This window comes from Vipera berus (genome assembly GCF_964194415.1).
Source record: "Vipera berus genome assembly, chromosome: Z".
In the NCBI taxonomy this organism is placed as follows: Eukaryota; Metazoa; Chordata; class Lepidosauria; order Squamata; family Viperidae; genus Vipera; species Vipera berus.
In genome coordinates, this window is record NC_138205.1 from 111,290,232 (window position 1) to 111,305,569 (window position 15,338).

Genomic DNA, 15,338 nt, shown 5'->3' on the forward strand with positions numbered 1-15,338 from the left:
AACAACGAAGGACAAGCCCGTGGCACCTTGACACTGATCTACAACCTGGTGCCAGCCATCAAAGCTGGAATGAGCTCAGCCTTAGATCCATGGGTCAGCCCTGGAATGAGTGATGGGCACCCTGCTCCACCCCCTGGGCATGCACGCAAGAGGTAGTGAGCAGGTGGAGTCTTGCCCCACAGGCTGACTTCACCCATGATGCTGGTGCTGGCCATCTCCTATGCACACACACAGGGGCAGGGCAGAGATGGCGGGGCAGCTCCTTGCTGGTTCCAGGACTGCCCCATGGATCTAAGGCTGAGTACGTTCTGGCTTTAATGGATGCAACCAGGTTGTAGATCAGCATCACTCCCCCTCCGACCAGCGCCTCCATGCCCCCCTCGCTGACCTAGCCTCGCAGCCACGAGGCTTCTGTTTCACCGGGACTGCCCCCACCTGCTTGGGATAGCGACGGCCAGTGGCAGCATGGACACCAGCAGCACTGGCAATCTCTTCCCCTCCCATCACCCCTTCCTGAGCATGGAGGAAGGAAAGAGATGAGAATGGGAAGGAAGGAAGGGAAGGAGGGAGGGAGGAACAGAGGAAGGAAGGAATGTAAGAAGGAAGGACTGGAGGGTGGGAGGGTGGGAGGGAAAAAAGGGAGGGAGGGAAGCAAGCAAGCAAGCAAGCAAGCAAGCAAGGACAGGCAACTTGGTTGAAGATGCCCTAGTTCTTGGGCATCAAAGGAGCTGGAGTAGAAGACCTTCAAAGTCCCTTCCAGCTCTATTCCATCCTAAACAGACGTAAAACATTTTTCTGAGTCAACTGTATCTCTCTAAAAAAATAAGTGAATATGTAAGAACTGATGTATAAGGCTTGGTCTCTCCAAATGGGACAAAGAATTTACACAAGGATTTATCACTTCAGCTAGAAATGGTTGAAAAAGTTTCCTTCCAATCTCTCTAAAATTTGCAAATATTCTCATTTCCCACATAATTTTTTTTTAAAAAACCTTGCAAGTAAATTCTTTTCAAATATTTCTGTGTGCAGTTTTGCATACATTCTGTTGTAGTATATATACTTAAATATTGTCTTTTATTCTAAAAGATGCATTTGGTATGTTGTAAAATTTAATTCTATTATAATAAACAAATATTAAAAATTATTGTACATTATGAATAATGGTATGGAAAGAATATTAGAGATTATCTCAAACCAATAGCCTAGTTAGATAAATTAATTTAATTTATGGATGCAACCAGGTTGTAGATCAGCATCACTCCCCCTCCGACCAGCACCTCCACCTCCATGTTAGGGCAGTACTTATTTCAGAGTTGATGCAGAAGAGGTACTTTGAGCATAGGACCTATTTAATGTAATTAAATGTAAATTTACATTAAATTACATTTAATGTAAATGTACAATCAGGGAAACTTGGCTAATGATTTCTGATCTCCAAGAGGTATGTGATTTTTTTTCAAATATCTCTGTAATTAGTAAAGGTAAAGGTTCCCCGCACATGCGTGCTAGTCGTTTCCGACTCTAGGGGCCGGTGCTCATCTTTGTTTCAAAGCCGAAGAGCCAGCGCTTGTCTGAGGATGTCTCCGTGGTGATGTGGCCGGCATGACTAGACGCCAAAGGCACACAGAACGCTGTTACCTTCCCACCGTAGTGGTCCCTATTTTTCTACTTGCATTTTTACATGCTTTCGAACTGCTAGGTTGGCAGAAGCTGGGACAAGTAACAGGCGCTCACTCTGCTACGCAGCACTTGGGATTCGACCCGCCAAACTGCCGACCTTCAGATCGACAAGCTCAGCGTCCTAACCCACTGAGCCACCGTGTCCCTTAGATCTCTGTAATTATGGTTCATCAAATGCAAGGGTAGAACCTGTTCACCAAGGCAAAACTTTTTGTTTTTCTACTACTCGAATGAATACTGTTTCCTCTTCCATATCTGATACTTTTAGGGAAGGATGCTGAGAGCCATTTTTCCAGGAGTGAGATGGCTGAGGATTTGTACACCTGCTTGCCCTGCAGGGAAGGATGTTCTGATTGTACAGATGATACTCCCTGCTATGCACAGGAGGACCACTATTTACGGCTTGCTGTCATCTCCTTCCAAACTCTCTGTATGCTGTTGGACTTCATAAGCATGCTGGTGGTCTACCGTTTTCGCAAGGCAAAGGTAAATGTGAGGACAGTTTCCAGTTTTTAAATCATCCTTCTCACTTTGTCATAAATAGCTTTATCAGGGAATTGTCTGTGATTGTCCCAACAGTCTTAATAAGTAAGACTTGTTTATTACTTACTTAATAAGTAAGACTGAATCAAGTTGGCTGCAGAGAAAGTTCTGTTAGATAGATCAAACATACATCTGGTTGAAGTTATTTTAATACTTCAGATCTTTAGAACTGTGGACCATTAATGCCTGCATTGATCCCTGATTGCTCGCACAGAGGCAGCAGTAGGGAGTAAAGGAATTCTAGCCCATACTGTGATGACTGAGCTCTGGTACAGAGTGTAGAGAGAAGTTTCCTAAGAGAAAGTATCACATTCTTGCCAGGAAGAGGCAAGGCTGAGCTGAAAATGTAGCTTCTCTGGCTGAACATCCAGTTCCTCTGCACAGTTTTTATTCTATGTTGAATTACATGGGGTTTGTCCACACAGAATTTAGGTATTATTTTGAATTCCCCAACTCTTATCTCCAGCAGGAAAACCTGGGATGCTTTTGAAAAATCTTGTTGGGATATTCCACTTTCACATTACAGGTCGCACTTGCTTAACTGTCACAACTGGGACCTGCAGCTCCATCCTTACGTGACATGTTCCTTAAGCAAGACATTATGAGACTGTGATGGACTTATGACCTCACTTTCACTGTGGTTGTTAAACAAGACATTACATGACCATGAGCTGTGATTTTATTGTCAACTTCTTTATTAACTGTTTGTCAAAATCCATCTGCAAAGCAGACAAATGGTGATCACATGACTGCGGAATGCTGCACATTAATGTGATAGCCGCACAATACTCAGTAATTTCCCCCACTGTTTACAACATCAATGACAAAAAACCCTCTCCTTAAAATAGTGCAATGGTATTTTAATAATGCCTGTAGAAATAAAAGCATAAAGTCACTTTTTCAGCACCATTTGTAACTTTCAGCCATCATCATTTGTAACTTCAAATGATTGCTAAATGGGGCAATTGCTGAATGAGGACCAGTTGTTTGATGGCAAACCATGTTACCGAACCCTGCTAACAGCAATCATTTTATAGCTGGGGGTAGGAAAATGAAAGTATTGATTTCATTTATATTATTAGCATGTGTTCCTTGGGACCTAGTTTGTCCCACTGCTCAGGGAAAGGAAGACTTTAGAATTGTTGTTGACAGTTGCGAAGTTGTGTCCAACCCATCATGACCCCATGGACAACGTTCCTCCAGGCCTTCCTGTCCTCTACCATCTTCTGGAGTCCATTTAAGCTCATGCCTACTGCTTCAGTGACTCCATCCAGCCATCTCATTCTCTGTCGTCCCCTTCTTCTATTGCCCTCAATCTTTCCCAGTATTAGGCTCTTCTCCCGTGAGTACTTCCTTCTCATTAGGTGGCCAAGGTATTTGCGTTTCAGAATTGTATCAGGACACAGCTGTAGGTACAAACTGCAGAGAGGACGAAGTCAGGACTCAGATATTGGAACTCTGATCAAAAGGCAAATAAGAACCAAATAGAAAGGCAGTATTCAGGAGCAGTGTCACAGCCAAAAATCAACCTTCTTGTTAGGGCTGTGGTATGCCCTGAAATTGGGAAAGTATCCCTTATAATCTTTTCCAAATTAAAACATAGATACATAGCTGACTTGGCAGATCTCAAAAACTAAGAGGGACAGATCTGATTAGAACTTGGATGTGAGACTATCAGAAGATCTCAGGATTATAGACAATTTAGGAAGTTTAAAATACATGCCAGAAACCAGTGGCAAGCCACTTATATATTGTTGTCATGGAAATGTCCAAATCCAGCCACCACTCCCGCAGTAGCCAAATTCTGTGCTGCTGCAGTGATAACAAGGCAGAACTGATTAAAAAAGTAAAAACTTATTTTTGTCAATATCTCGTTATTTTAAAATATTTTTTAGAGGACATATATAGTTTTGTTCTATTAAATTTATTACTGTTACATAAACTTCTTATCATTGTAATAGAGTGTTCAGAGTATACAAGATTTGATTTACTCTATAGTTGTTAATATATAATTATATTCATTTCTCTCTCTGTTGATCCTGATTGTATTTTGTTATCTGTTATTCCTCTTGTTATTTTATGTTGCTGGTTATTGACCAAATAAATAAATGGAAAGGTCCATGCAATCATTAGGAAGAGGCTTTATCTTTACACATGCATAAATGTTTATAAGACATACAGTACATTCTCACATAATACTGTTCCACAAGTCTTACTCCAAATAACAATTTGTTGGTGTCTAGTGTGTGTGTGTGTGTGTGTGTGTGTGTGTTGTACGATAGCACCAGACTGAATGACCTGGCCTTTAAAATAATTTTCCAATTTACTCAATACAACCAGCAAAATCAAATGCACATAAAATACTTGAATCCGACTGCTAAAATTAATAGCTACAATCACCTCTTACTATAAATAGACAGTCATTTCTATTTAGCCCTCCAAAGCAATAATTGCACAATCAACTGAATCTATCAGATTCTGTACTGGATGACTTCCTGTCAATTTCCTCAATTAAGCGCCTGGCAGGAAACCTTATGGCTGCCTTGAACAATTTTGCTGCCTCCTTCTCTGCTGCCTCCTTCTCCTTTATGGCAGATCTTTGGTATTTGACAAGATGCTGAAACATGTACTTACTAGAATTGTGATGTGTTGCAGAACTGGTTGGTGGCATAATTCCATTCCCCCAAAAAGCATCTGCTTAATACCCTGATGATACCTTATCAAGAAAAGTCTATTCTATCTCCCCACAAGCTTTTATGTGAAAGATGTGCTGGGAGCTCTCTGAACCAAGCAGGTTCCTTTGCTGGCTTAGACATTTTAGAGATGAACCTAAACTTCTGCAGATGTTTCTAACAAAAGAAATGTGGAGCATATTTTGAAATATAGCTTGAGGAAAGGATATAATGAAGCATGCTTTTCCCCATGGGATGAAATACTGACTTGGTTTAGATATTTGTGAGGAATTAAATATGATTATGAATTTCTTTCACATTTTTGAACTATAATCCCCTAATGAACAAAAATAAAGCAAGAATGGGTAAAGCATTGAAAGTGAAACCAAAGTACGTGCAGCAATAAATACAAATCCTCAAAGTGAAAAATTAAGTGTCTAAGATGAAAAAGAGAAAAGATCTTTATGTGGGCCTTAATAAGCTTGTGCTAGAATAGCAGTTGTCAAAAATGTAGCCTGGGAACCCCTGGTACTCTCCAGGATATTTTTTGGGGTTCCAAGGAGTAAAATATCTTAAACATTGATAGCTATGGCCCACGTAAACCAAAGCTCTTTTAATAATATAACAGGGTCCTGAGAGCAAAATATTTGACAAGCATTGCACAGGAAAAAGACTCTACAGCTTTTAGCTCTTGACTTTTGTTAAAGGCATTCACAAAGAAGTTTCATTATGATTTTCTGGCTGTGTAAGTAAATATGGTAGGAGATATTGCACAAAATCCTGTAAATGCTTTCTAGCAGTTTGCTTGAATTCATGTATTTATCCGTGGATTGATGGCTATTGTTAGAGCTCACTTTAATGCTTTTCCAGGGCATTTCCTGAGGGCAAATAGGTTGTCCTATGCAAGAGGGTGTGGGATTTATTCCAATTATTGAATAAGGTCAAGGAAGCCTTTCTTAATTTTTTTTTCTAGGCCACTCAGGCAATATTATTATATTCAGTAAAAGATTCTTATGTTACAATTTTAGTTGCAAAATTTTGTTTTGTATATACAAGAAAATAGCAGATTTTTATAGGACTGATTTGCATTAGTTATGTGAATTTTAGAGTTACGATTTTAGAAATGTGGTATATTGATTTCATCATCATCATCACCATATTCAAATCAAATCAACATCTTTATTGACCAGCATAATATTATACAATCAACCCAACTATTTGATTAAAATAAAACAGCCAACATCGGAAACACTGGGCTTGAATAAAAGTTCAGTGAGATAACATACAAGACTTGATATTTACTTCCACTAAAACTATAACCCTTAGGACTAAAATAATCATTGTTATTAGTATTAATATTATAGCTCTGTAATTCTCATTAAATCTATACTTCTGGCTATAATCTGGTGGTTAGACCTAAGACACATAAGTAGAGAAGAAAGTCTTAGATCTACAATTCCTATAATTATGAAGCCAGAGGAACAATTACCTCTCATTTATTAGCAGGATAAAGTAACTTGCAAGGTCCAAAGAGATAAACTCTGATATGATAAGAGTGGGGTGTAAAATAAATTAGTACAACCTGAATTTGTTATCAAATAAGGGATAATGAAACAGACTTTAATGTCCTTAAAATGTCCATCAATAAAACAATATATGGACAGTACTTACTGTTTAGACATTGATAGTATCACGTGGACATAACTGAAGGATTCATGGATATCCTCATAGTCATTTATATTTTCTATTAATTTTATTTTGATTTTGTGTTGTGCTTTAAAGTAATAATAAAAGTATCTCTTTCTCTAATGTGACAGGGGATATTCAACCAAATATTGAGAGCCAGTTTGGTCTCCTGGTTAAAGGACTAAACTAGAAAGCGGGAATAGTCCTCCCTTAGCCACCTGGCTGACTCTCTCTCAGTCCAACCCACCTCATAGGGTTGTTGTGGGAAAAATAAGGGTAGGAAGGTATGGTGGATATGTTTGCTGCCTTGAGTTATTTGTAAAAATAATAAAGGCAATAAAAATAATAAAATAAAATATACCAGTGCCAAGACAATGATGGTTTTAAAGATTGCAAATCAGTAGCTTGAATGATTCCTGGTGGCCTCTAGAGATAAGAAAATATTATGCCTTTATTTGTCTGTCCCAATTAACAGTTTTGCTGCCTATATACTGGCCAAGAGCAATTTCCAGAATTATTTTCAACTGCAACCACACATATTAAACTTTGAAGTTCACCCAGCTAGGAAACAACTTGTGAATAATTGTAACAGGTCTATCTCAATCAAAAGGTAGTAATGGATTTATAATGTTTAGCTGATAAAGTATGTTGCAAATCACCAAGGTCTCTCTGGAAACATTTGATCCATGATGACCTTCCATGGAGTAATGGATTTAAGTTAACAGATGGCAACTTTTGACTGAATGTTAGCAAAACCAATTGTCCAAATGAATAGTAATTCATAAATAGTAAACAGTGGAAACGTTGAAGAAGCAGCTAGACAACCATCTGTTATGAATACTTTCATTGGGATTCCTATACTGGGCAAGCACTGGGATTCAATCACCTAACAACACTTCTGTGATTCCAAGAGTTTCCAACTCTTATATCTAAACACCAGTTTGGAATTCATTTTACTTATAAACTTTAACTGGAATTATTTTTGCCATTTAAATCATTCAGTCTTAAGTTATTAATAACTAACATATCTAACTTATTTAATGGGTCTATTATAGATAGGTAAAATTTGAATCAAACTGTTGAATAGAACTGAATGACAAAAGCATTTAGATAATTATGTGCAGCCCTAATGTCATTTTGTTCAAGGTTTGACATAGAGATTTGGATTAAGTGTTTGTTCCTTATGAAATAACTCTGCTTTGCTACAGTCATATTCCAGCTTGTTTGGATATTAACCTTGGTTATTGACGCTTTTGTTGAAAACAGTGTGAAACATTTCTATTTAATTACTTGTCAGTTGGTACAAAATGTTCTTGATCATATTTTGCTATTTAGATTAGATCATAAGTATACCTTCTGAACATTATCTTGAATCAGTTGGCAATATATATTAATCTTTATAATGTAATTCTGCAGTCACAAAGCTATTCTATTATCTGAAGAGAGAAAATACAAAAGGAAAGCAACTCACATATAGTTCAGTTAATGATTACAGAATTCATGGCTATCAAGATGTATTACTGAATTATATTTCACAGCAGTCAACATATAGAAATTGGAGGCTATAGTTCTGAACCATAACTTTCCCATGCCTGCTTTCCTGGTGTTTCAATAGCCAGCTGAAGATGGTTCAGCTTTATATTAGAAAGATGGTATGGGACATGACCTAAAACATCAGATGCCAGCCACAATGGAGCAATTAAAGGTTCAAATCAGATTTTTTTTAGTGTGTCACACATACAAACATATTAAAAGGTAGAACTTCAGTCACACCATTAAAGTTGCCATCTTACTGCAGATCTATATGCTATAATAGAATGTCAAACTTTACAGAACTTCTTACCAGATATACCTTGTGAAAACTTTACCAGTGACAATGCTTTGGCATCAGGAGTTATCACCAAGGAAATTCCCACTTTATGTAAGGGGTTAAATCAAATATGTGATGAGGACTGGCTCTTATATCTTGCTAGTTCCAGCACCATTCAGAGAATGAGGGCAATAAGTCTTCTCCAAACTTCAGAGATCTTATTTTGGATCAATTTTCCTTTTGAAGTTAAATAAGTGGTAAGAGAACAAATGTCCCATATACTAACCAATCTTTGAAATTAACTTCCCAGTGAGATGCCTAAAACTAAATTAAATGTCCTTCTTTGTTAGTGTTTTTATTTGACTGAGCTTTTAATGCATGTCAACTAGGAGGGTATTCTTTAAAAAAAGTGAACATTTTTATTGCTACTTTTATTGTCGTATTTCACTCTTCTTTTTGCTTTATTTTGATTGTTATTTATAGTTTTGTCCTTTCTTTTATTTATTGTTATTCTCTAAACTGTTCCAAAAGCTTGTTAGCTCAAGCACAACTTATACTATTTCAGTAAATAAAATAAACCAAACCTAGCACAGTCTGCAAAAATTTATATTGTGATTCCACATCTTTATTACAAAATTAGTCTATGGCAATCAGATTGCAACTTCTCTTTTTCTGTTGCAGCCCATCTTCCTTTACATTTTATGCTGTTTTTCTGACTCAGAATTAGCTTCTTATGTTTACTAAAAAGCAGCGTAGGTTATACATAAAGAAGGGTTGGTTGTCTAGATTTATATAATATTAAAGTATTGATTTTATAGATTTTGGCCTCGTCTACTGTGTGACCTGGCTACTAGTTTTAGGTTTGCTCACTAAATCCTGATTAAACAAATCCTGTGGCTTAGAGTAATGTGTGTGAACTCTTTTTCTATATGCAGGATTAGAGAAAAAGTAAGAGCTTCTGAATCTTTCCTGCCACTTTAGATTGTCCTCTATAAATTTCTTTTACCAACTATTTCTAGAATTCAAGGTCAAACCTAAAAGAAAATCTTTCAGCTGAAAATGGAGACATTTATTTTTTTTTTATTGAAAAGTTTTAAAATACAATTTTCCTTTAAAAATCCCCCCTTCCCCCTCCCTCCTCCCCCCCCTACCTCCCCCCCTCCCCCCCTCCCCCCCCCGACTTCCCAGAGCTAAATACAAGGTATATATATAAAAAGCAATCATAAACAATCATATACTAACAACTATAAACTCTAAAATCCATCACTCTCTAGCTTATAAAGGATAAAACAAGCCTTAATAATATTGAGTATGTATAAAAAGAAACTAAGATAAGAAAAGAGAAAAAAACCCGAAAGAAGACTTATTCAAATGCTACATAAAACTTCTTAACCCTATACTTGTTCTGGATAAACTCAATCCATTTTGTCCATTCCATAATATAGCGTTCTTGCGAATGATCTTTCAAATAGGCCGAAATCTTCGCCATCTCTGCCAGGTCTGAAACCTTTAAAGTCCACTCTTCTATGGTCGGCAGTTCCTCTTTCTTCCAATATTGGCCTATCAAAAGTCTTGCCGCCGTGATTAAGTTCAACATCAACTTGGTGTCCACAACTGTAGCGTCTGCAATTATTCCCAACAAAAAAAGTTGCGGACAAAACTTTATCCTCTGTTTAAAAATCTTCTGCATATTCCACCAGACTTTTATCCAAAAAGCCTTAACCTTCTTACATGTCCACCATATGTGAAAATATGTTGCATCTTCATCACCACACCTCCAACATTTAGGCTGATAATTCGGATACATACTTGCAAGCTTTTTAGGATCTAAATGCCATCTATAAAACATTTTGTAGAAGTTCTCTCTTAGATTTTGAGCTTGAGTAAATTTCACGTTCCTCACCCAAATCTTTTCCCACGTGTCCATTGTGATAACTTCCTGGATGTTTTGGGCCCATTTTATCATACAATCCTTAACAAGCTCTGTTTCTGAGTCAATCTCTATCAATGCAAGATATATCCGTTTGATATGTGCTGGTCCCTGATTTCTAATTTGCTTTATCAAATTTTCATCAGTCATTGTAAATCCATTTTTCTGGTCTTCTTTCCACCTGGCCCGTAACTGAGTATATTGAAACCAATTTTGAACAACCTTCTCTTCTCGCAAGAGGCTATATGATTTCAAACACCAAACATTTCTTTCCAAACTGAGGATCTCCTTGTACGTAGTCACATCATGTTTAAAGCCAGCATGTATATTTTCTATTGCGTGTTTTGGAATTGCCCACAATGGTATCTTGCAACTTAACTTATGTCTATACTTCTTCCAAACTCTCAGCAATGCCTGCCTTAAAATATGCACCCTAAACACGTTGTCTACCTTCTTATCATACAACAAATATGCATGCCAGCCAAACAACAAATCATGGCCCTCAAGATTTAATAACCTCCCTTGCGTCAAATTAATCCAGTCACTTATTCCTACTAATGCAGCAGCAGAGACATTTATTTTTTTATTTATTTTTAAGATTTATAAGGATTCCCGACTCAGCTGTGACTCTGGGCAGCAGTACTGTTGCTCCTCATTTTTATACAAAAACAAGCTGAAATTCTTCCTTTTGATTTTGTTTAGGGATTTCTGTAATTTGAACCAGGCTTTTACCAAAAGATAAAACAACAAAATATTGGTCTGTATTATCATAGACTGACAGCTAATCATTGTTTTTCAGGAGCTCCCATTGTTATTCCTGCTCTTTGAGAAAGTAGTGTTATGAAAGGATAAGTACTGAAATCCATAGAGTTTACTTCAAAGTGAATTAACATTTCTAATCTGAAGAAATGATTTTGTTATATTCTGGGATAGGAGTGGGGTAGGTATGAGAAGCTGAAATGCTGTGAGTTCTCACTTAATACAAACCTGATGATGGGTATTAAATGTGCCAAGGCAGTTAGAAAAACTGCATGTCAAGGATTTGGAAAACCAATTCAAACTGGCTGCTTTATCCATCCATCTGTTCTAGGGAAGTCATTCACCAATTTTCAAGCTGGTTTGATATCTAAGCCAAATAACAGTTCCCAAATTCAGAAAGTCCTAACTCTGGCAAGATTTCACACACACACACACACACACACACACACACAGAGAGAGAGAGAGAGAGAGAGAGAGAGAGAGAGAGAGAGAGAGAGAGAGAGAGAGAGAGAGAGAGAGAGAGAGAGAGAGAGAGAGATGACCTTGAGGAGAAAGTAAGAACATCCCATTTAAGACTTTGTCCCTTGGATGAACAAGTCCTGAAATACTCACAATTCTTTTATAATGCTCCTATTAGAGAAATGCTTGGTTTCAGTTAATAATATTCCATCTCCTCAGGTTTACATGCCACCCAGATGTATTTTATTTACATTGCCTTTATCTGATCAGTATGATCTTATTTATCTTTATGTCATTAAGTTTTTGTTTTACTATTTGTAAAACACATCACACCTTGAGCATACCAGTTTACCATTGTTGGGTTATACCATGGTTTTTATTTGCTGTGTCACACTTCATTTTCTTTCTGTTTCTGAGATGGTATTTGTCTTGTTTTCTTTAAAGTTAATACTATCTGTTTATTCTTCAGTGTACTAATTTTCATAGACTTTAAGAAAAGAATAGGTTTAGAAATTTCTTCTAAGAAGAACTTCACAGAAATTCTCACAGACAGACATAGGGGTATTACATTTATTCAATTACAGCCAGACAATTATTTCTCCGGCTGTCTTGAGCCTGTCTGGCTACAGCATTTCAGTTTAAATCCAAAAGATTCTTGGAAGGAAGTCCTTGTAACTTCTCAGTAGTTACTGAGCACTAGGCAGAATCCTTTGCTGAGAAATATTCAAAGAAGAATCTCCTCTTTTTCCTTGAAGTGATTCAAATAATTCACCCATCCAATTTTTCTGCCCACAAATTTGGTGCATTATTTGCAAAGATCCTGCAAAGCAGAGACATCTTCAGAAAAGCGAAATCCAGAATGGCAGCACTGATCATTTTGTTGTGTCTGCCAACTTGAATTTTTTGACAACCCACCCAAGGATGCCTTTGCTGCAAAATTATTAAAGGCAAATTATAACTGGAAATCAGATCTATATAAACTAGATTTTATTGCTTTCTCTTCCTTGTTGTCTGATGTCTGAAAGGCAGAAACAAATACAACAATAGTGTTGTCTACTGACATTTAGAATGGCTTTGTGTAAGCTATTTGAGGAAGTCCAGGTCAGAAAACAGACTCCTGAATCCTAGTTAGAACTATACTTTATTTACAGCTCTAGTAAGAGAATTTTGAAAGCCTAAGTTTTTCCTTCCCTCCCTCCCTTTTATATGTAGTGCAGTGTTCCTCAACCTGGCTGGAGAATTCTGGGAGTTAAAAGTCCAGGCATATTAAACTTAGCAAGATTCAGTAACACTGTTCTAATGAATTAAAAAGGCATGATTATTGTCCTTTTTCTTACACTTTCACTTTGTCCCAAGCTTAAAATAAGCTTTTCCTCATCTATTCCCTTGCTTCTCCAATGTCATCTCCTTGGCTTTCTCCAGTTTGAAATCAATATCCCCAGTGCTGATTTTTCCATAACAATACATATATTTGAACCATTTAAAGTATTTATGCCAATCTATTCCTAACCTCATTATTATATGTATAGTGCATGTACAGTCCTTAATGGTCTTCTTCTAACATATGTATAACCATTTGTCAAGACAGTATGGAAATATTTTGACAATTCTGACAAGCTTCATTGCACTGATGAAGCTGCTTGGTTTGTCAGCCTTTGGGATTTGGCAATGCCCAAAGACAGCTGCAGCATTTCAACAAAGATATATTTAATGATTCTCCTGGGTGGAAGAAATGCAGATTTCTTCCTAGCACAAGAAGCTGTTAAGCAGTCCCAGCAGAAATAACTGGCTTACAACATGAGTGCAATAACCCTTTGGGAATAACCATTTTGTTTCTATTTCTCCTCCATCACCATTGCTTTCTACACTGAATTAGCCAGTGTTGATTGCCCTGATGGTGTAGGATAAGGTAGCAGCGCAAGAAAGCCATAGAAATAGTTTCTTATGTTGGCAATTCAGCACTCCGTATCTCAAAATGCCAGTATCTGTGAATTACAAGTTAGTCAACTCTGTAAGCCAAAATGGTGGAAAGAATTAAACCTTTCCATTTAGCTTATTCATTATTTTTTCAATAAAGCAAGTTAATCAATTATTGAAAATAGATCTACATTTATAGTTGCAGTACTTGTATTATGGCAGCACCCTCTGAATGTGTATGTCATTGTTCAAATTTCTGCATTGAAAAAAATGGATCTTTGCTCCTAAATGGCTCTAAAACTCAGCATGCATTGGTATCAAATAGCCCCTCAGTTATATCTAAACCCAAGGCATGCAGTAACAATTATTAATCACATAAATGTTATTTGGTTTGATAATTTTTCTGGATTGACAGAATCTTCCTTTATGGGGCTGGTGTATTTTGGAGGGGGGATGTTTCTCTGCAATGTATATTACATATAATAATATCATCAGCATTAATATGTGTTGTCTAGTCAACTTTTGTACAAGAACTTTCACTTATATTGATTATGAAGGTCCAACCGAAAATGATATTCTAATATGCTGGTCAAAGACTGTAACAGAATTTGCCTAACTGTGTTCTGAAATTATTTATAGTCCAATGGACTTGATTTCTCTGTTTGCTTACTTGATTTCTATTTTTTGTTTTTCCAACAGTCAGTGTGGCTTAGAGTGATTTAAAATGCAAAACATGGACCAAAACAACATTGCAGGATCCAATCTGGGTCGAAGAGGTTTTGTCTTCTGAACAGCTGCTAGAGAGAAGATCCCTGAGGATGAAGGCTCCAGTAGGGGTCCAAAAGCTTGGAAGAGAAAACTTCTGGTCCCGGTGACCAATCCAGATTGGATCCTGCAACATTATCCTGGGACACGTATATTTGCCTTCATTCGGCAAAACAACATTGGTAAATCAAGATTTGGGGTTAAAATTAAATACTGAAAAAAATTACTCAGGAAAATCCTGGCAGAAAGTATGTGCTTTAACATCTTCTTGAATACTGAGAGGCCAAATGTGCACTCAGTAGTCTGGAAGCCACGCAGGAGAAGATCCTTTTGGAAGATGGGCACCTCTTGGCATCAGGAGATCTTCAGAAGGGCTTTTTCTTCATTTCTAAATAGCTGAGGAAGTTCATAGTGGGAGCAATTCCTTAGACTGTCAGGCCAGAAGCCATTAAATGTTTGAAAGGCAATATCAAACACAGGAGGCACTTGGAAGCTAGTTTAGATAGTTTAGTACAAACACCATTTCTGAACCTTCATTGTTCAACTAGGTAGCCATTGGATTTTTCATCAACTGTGGCTTTCAGGCACTTTTTAAACATAGCCCTATGTACCATTGATTAGGTGAGTGAAAGGAAGTTGCAACTAAGGCATAGATAATTGCAGGGCCATATTAAGACCAACTGATGCCCTAAGTACAGCCAGAAAGGGTTCCCCTTGGCAGAAGTAAAACTCTAACACCATGAGATGGGAACAAATGTGATATTTGTTACCATCAAACAAAACTTTTAAACTTTAGTCATTCATCATGCCAAAAGCAGCAATTTTTTTACATTGCAGATCCAAGTTGAATAAATCAAGGAAGGACAATTACAAAAAACCAAGTAAAGTCAAGTGTGGTAGTAAAGAGTTAAGGGGAAATAGGGGGAAAATTATGTGGTGTTCCTCTTTCCTTGATGCCCTCAGCATATGCTTATGTTGCTTAATGGTTAATACAGGTCTGTATAATTATTGCTGGAAATAGTAGTGTAACACACTAATGTAATTGTGCAGATATACTCCTCCTTATGGCTGTTTTTTGCCAATATAGTGGCAGGTGGAGATTAAGAATCACTCCAAA

The 15,338-nt window shown here is 37.2% G+C and overlaps 1 protein-coding gene across 1 annotated transcript in view; it reads left to right on the forward strand.

Annotated features, from left to right (window-relative positions):
- The window catches only part of GPR158 (G protein-coupled receptor 158), a gene marked incomplete at both ends in the record, with an annotated part of 168,655 nt that overhangs the window by 106,058 nt on the left and 47,259 nt on the right, over window positions 1-15,338 (forward strand). The window contains one exon of the mRNA XM_081346271.1: window positions 1,949-2,166. Coding sequence (XP_081202397.1) covers window positions 1,949-2,166 — 218 coding nt within the window. The remainder of the gene's footprint in view (window positions 1-1,948; window positions 2,167-15,338) is intronic.